Source organism: Cystoisospora suis (genome assembly GCF_002600585.1).
Source record: "Cystoisospora suis strain Wien I chromosome Unknown contig_11822, whole genome shotgun sequence".
Classification (NCBI taxonomy): Eukaryota; Apicomplexa; class Conoidasida; order Eucoccidiorida; family Sarcocystidae; genus Cystoisospora; species Cystoisospora suis.
In genome coordinates this window covers 1-3,862 of record NW_027164585.1, presented here as the reverse complement: position 1 = coordinate 3,862, position 3,862 = coordinate 1, and the positions used below count along the sequence as shown (strand labels likewise).

The window sequence follows — 3,862 nt, the reverse complement described above, 5'->3', positions numbered from 1 at the left end:
ATATTGCGGCGTCCATTACAGTAAGTGTATTGCCGAGTAAACTGGCCTTCTCCTATAACATAGAGACGAAGAGACACCCACCTTTCGTCACCAGAAGAGCGCAGTTCGAAATGCCGGCAAGCATGCATGCATGCATATCTCAGCCGAGATCAACCTTGCTACAAGCGGGAGTGCAAGGGGAAATTGCCAGGGTACCGCCCGTCTTTCCTCCATGGGCGTTATGGAACAGATGGCCAGCTTCTGCTCAAGGGTTTCTGTTCATTGTTCCAGGACTGTTCCAATGCTGTAGTGCGGCGCGGCATTAGCAAAGCCAAGGCGGCCACGACAAGGGGCTACACGGAACGGGACACTGTGAGTTCGGCCGACCTGTTGGTCCACTTCTTCGCTTTCTTTGAAGAACCGCGGAAGCAGGGTTGAAGAGGGCTCAGCATCCTCTGGTGCCAGTTGCCGAAATCGAACTCCTTCCTCATTCGGACATTTTTGATGACTGGCCCTTGTTCGATTCCACTGGGTTGCTCTCCAGTCGTTTGCCCGGTTGACACCTATCGCCGGGCGTCGACCCAGGACCTTGGGACTGCAACCTGGACATCGCACGGGCATGCTGACCTGTGTCCGCCTCCGTGTACCTGGGCCTTGAGTGCTTCCCGGGACTGGCACCAGAGTCAAGTCGTCGCCACGCCATGCGCTACGTGTCTACTGACGCCACGTTTTGCAGCCGCGGCTGCTGGGCGCAGACGTGCCGGCACGAGGTTGGACTAGCAAATAATGCAGCTCACCGTTCCTTCTCCCACACAGCTCTTTTCCTCCTGCTTCAGCTCGTCCTCCTCGGCCTGGCTCTTCCATCTGATCTTGTCCTCACAGTGGCCGGTTCCACTGCAGTTAAAGATTTCTCTTTAGAGTTCGTTTTTATACTCCACAGGCATGGTTCGCGGTCGGCTTCCTCGTATGCTTCGTCGACTCCGTTGTACAGGAATGTACATCCGGGTCAGTTACTCCCTTTGGGAGCGCAGCAGCTACGTCTGTCGGGAAAAGAGGTAAGACAACGTTTGCTTCAGGCCAGAAATTTGGGTCACGCTTTCGTGAATTCTCATGGATTCCCCGCTGGGCCGGCCGAGCAGGAAGACGGAGAGGACGCCCTCTGGGACGCTGACAGTGGGTCAGAGGTTTGTCGGACTGGTGTGGGGCTAGGCGACGTCACTGCTGACCCTGATTCACAATTTGCTCTCGAAGACAAGCCAGAAGGAGCAGGCTTGCGACGTGGGCGAACTGGGCGTTCACATCTCTCGCCTGGCACGCGCACGGATTGTGCGGTCTGTTCAGACGGCGCGACTGACTCTGGAGTCGCTGGCATGAAGCTCTTGCAGCTTTTGTTCCCTCCCCAAGCATTCATAGTGCGGGCGTCGGCATACCCGCGGGCCGTATGGAGCGCACTCGCATTTTTAGAGGGTTTCTACGGGTTGCCTGCCGGTTGTCTTGTCTCTGTCGATGACTTAACACGAGAAGAGGGGACGCATCGCGTAAGCCCCGTGTGTGCCAGGCGCGTGGTCTGCTCGCGAGGCAGGCCGCCTTCTAGCGTGGTGGAGAGGACTGACGTGCCTGACGCTGGCGGTACTGGTGCCTCTGCCGTTTCCGCAGGGACGCCGTTCTTTGGGGGACCGGCGGTCATGACTCTCGTGGGGCAACCGCCCGGGTCACGAATAGAAAAGGACCCGACACCACGGAAGGCGTGCATACGCGTCAGGCTTCCGTGTATTACCGTGGCGCCCGCATCTGCTGACGGTCTGCTTAAGGGGGTTGCGGCGGCGGAGGCGCCGCCGGCTGTCTGGGGCATGTACTCTGATGTGAAGAAGAAGCCTCTTTGGCAAGCTAAGGAAGCCGAGGCCCGGGAGTCGTTCCGCATGGCCAGTGAAGTGTTTGGTGAGAACAGTATTGGAGACATGGGCTGGCGAATCGGGGAGATGCTTGTTTTAGAAGAGGAAGCGGGTGAGCGTTGCCCGTTAAGCAAGTTGTACGAACGACTCACTGGCGAGCAGCACTGTAGCGCAATGCTCACGCAGGACAACGGCTTTTACGTGAAGATGCAAAGAGAACTCCGTAATGATCCAGGTAACACGCATGTCGCAGATCCAACAGCACGCCAGTCCAGGCATCCACCTGTGCGAGTGGGGTGCACTGCCAACACGGATGACGCGAACGATAAGAGGGCGCTTTATTTGAAGACACTTGATTGCATCCGAGAGGCGTACCGTGCCGGTTTTGACATGTTGTATGGAGATGAGGCACTAAAAAGATACATCGCCGAGGGCTGCTTACGCTTACTCAATGCGTTGCTGAGATGCAAGGTGTACGGACGGCGCGAAGACAGACAGGATCTCCAAGCTGTAGCAGCCGCAGTCGGCGGCCTTCACGGTCTAGAATATCATGAAGATTCAGCTGGCCGTGTCGACCAAACTACGACCGCAGGCGACATCAGTGTCGGAGATGCAACGGATATTCAGCTAGAGAATGTATCTGTAGCTTTGCTAAGTCTGCACGACCATTCCATCATTGGCTTCCTGTCCACCTTGGGCGTTTACGACCATAAGCGCGTTCCAGCGGCCGCGAAGGTGTACGTGGAACTCTTGAGGAAGGAAACAGTTTCAGAGGAAGGTGGCGGAGAAGCTACGGATCGGAAAGAATCGGACCGAACAGATGCTTCACGAATAGACTTGCTAGGCCAGAGGTCAGCATCGGACCTTGGAACGTCAGGGAGCTCCCGAGGTCCGAGCGCGGCAGAACTGGTGTCACACGAGGGACAGAGTGGATATCAACCAATGCGGCAACTCGGTGTACACCGTAGTTTGGCCCCAGGAAGTGAAAACAGCAATGCACATACTCCGTGGCCTGAGTCAAGCACCTACGTGCGAGTCTCGTATGGAAGTTCAGGCCAGCCGTTGGCCGTCTTGCGCCTCCCGTTTTGTGCACAGCACTGCGAAGCAGGATGTTCGTCAGAAGTAACAGCTTGTCCGCTGGCAGTCTGGCTGCATCATACATACGCGGCTTTGGACCGCTAAAGGCCTCGCAGGTCGCCCGTTACGGGCCGTCGCCGAAAGAAGAGAGTGCTACCACAGATAGAAGCTGTGGTTCTCGTTCTCCGAGGCCCGCGTTTGTGCAGCCGCGCACGCGTCTCGCAGTCGCTGGGCTACGCTGGAGATTGAACGTGTCCACGGTTTTGTTGAAAACATTCTGGCGCACTCAGGTAAAGGCAGCCTCGCTCTGTTGTGCTTACGTCTCAACAGCTGTGAGACCCTGTATTACAGGGGCGTCCAGGACTCAGCGGAAGCAGCGCATCTCGGGCTGAAGAAGACAGTGCAAGTTATTTGCAGGAGATTTGTCTGAAACAATATGCCTAAAGCCGTGCACGAAATCTCATACTGTGTGTTTAGTGCCATCAAACCGAGCCTAGACTACGAGGCCACCTGGGTTATTCCACGCTTCGAGCACACCTTGCAGCTTATATCTGTCGACGCCGCGAAGAAGCGTTACTCTGTTTGGTTGAGCGGTTAAGTGATGAGAACATCGGCAGCCCACACTGTCTCAGACAGAGGATGGGGCCGGCTGCGGTAGAGTGAACACCTTAAAGAATTGCTCGGGCTGTTGGACCCGCCGCTAGCACTTTCGGTGCAGCATCGGGCTACCTGCACTGGCAGTGCACACGCCAGGTTCCCCTATCCGGTGTGCTTGATGGGTTATAAAAGTGGCCCATTTTCTTCCCTTCCGCCCACAGGTGACAGCCGGCTAGGTTGCGGGGTTCTTTGGCCATCGTGCGCGGTCCTTACATGCGTTCCCCAGATTGGTAGTTGTGCTGCTGCCGCGGCCGCAG

General features: G+C 56.6%; 1 protein-coding gene across 1 annotated transcript; it reads left to right on the top strand.

The window, feature by feature from the left end:
- Positions 1-222: 222 nt before the first annotated feature.
- CSUI_011439 (histidine acid phosphatase superfamily protein) lies at positions 223-3,291 on the top strand. Its single transcript, XM_068071537.1, has 2 exons — positions 223-1,034; positions 1,636-3,291. The coding sequence occupies exon 2, from the start codon at positions 1,665-1,667 to the stop codon at positions 3,051-3,053; it is 1,389 nt and encodes a 462-aa protein (XP_067916487.1). The 5' UTR covers positions 223-1,034; positions 1,636-1,664; the 3' UTR covers positions 3,054-3,291.
- Positions 3,292-3,862: the final 571 nt, after the last annotated feature.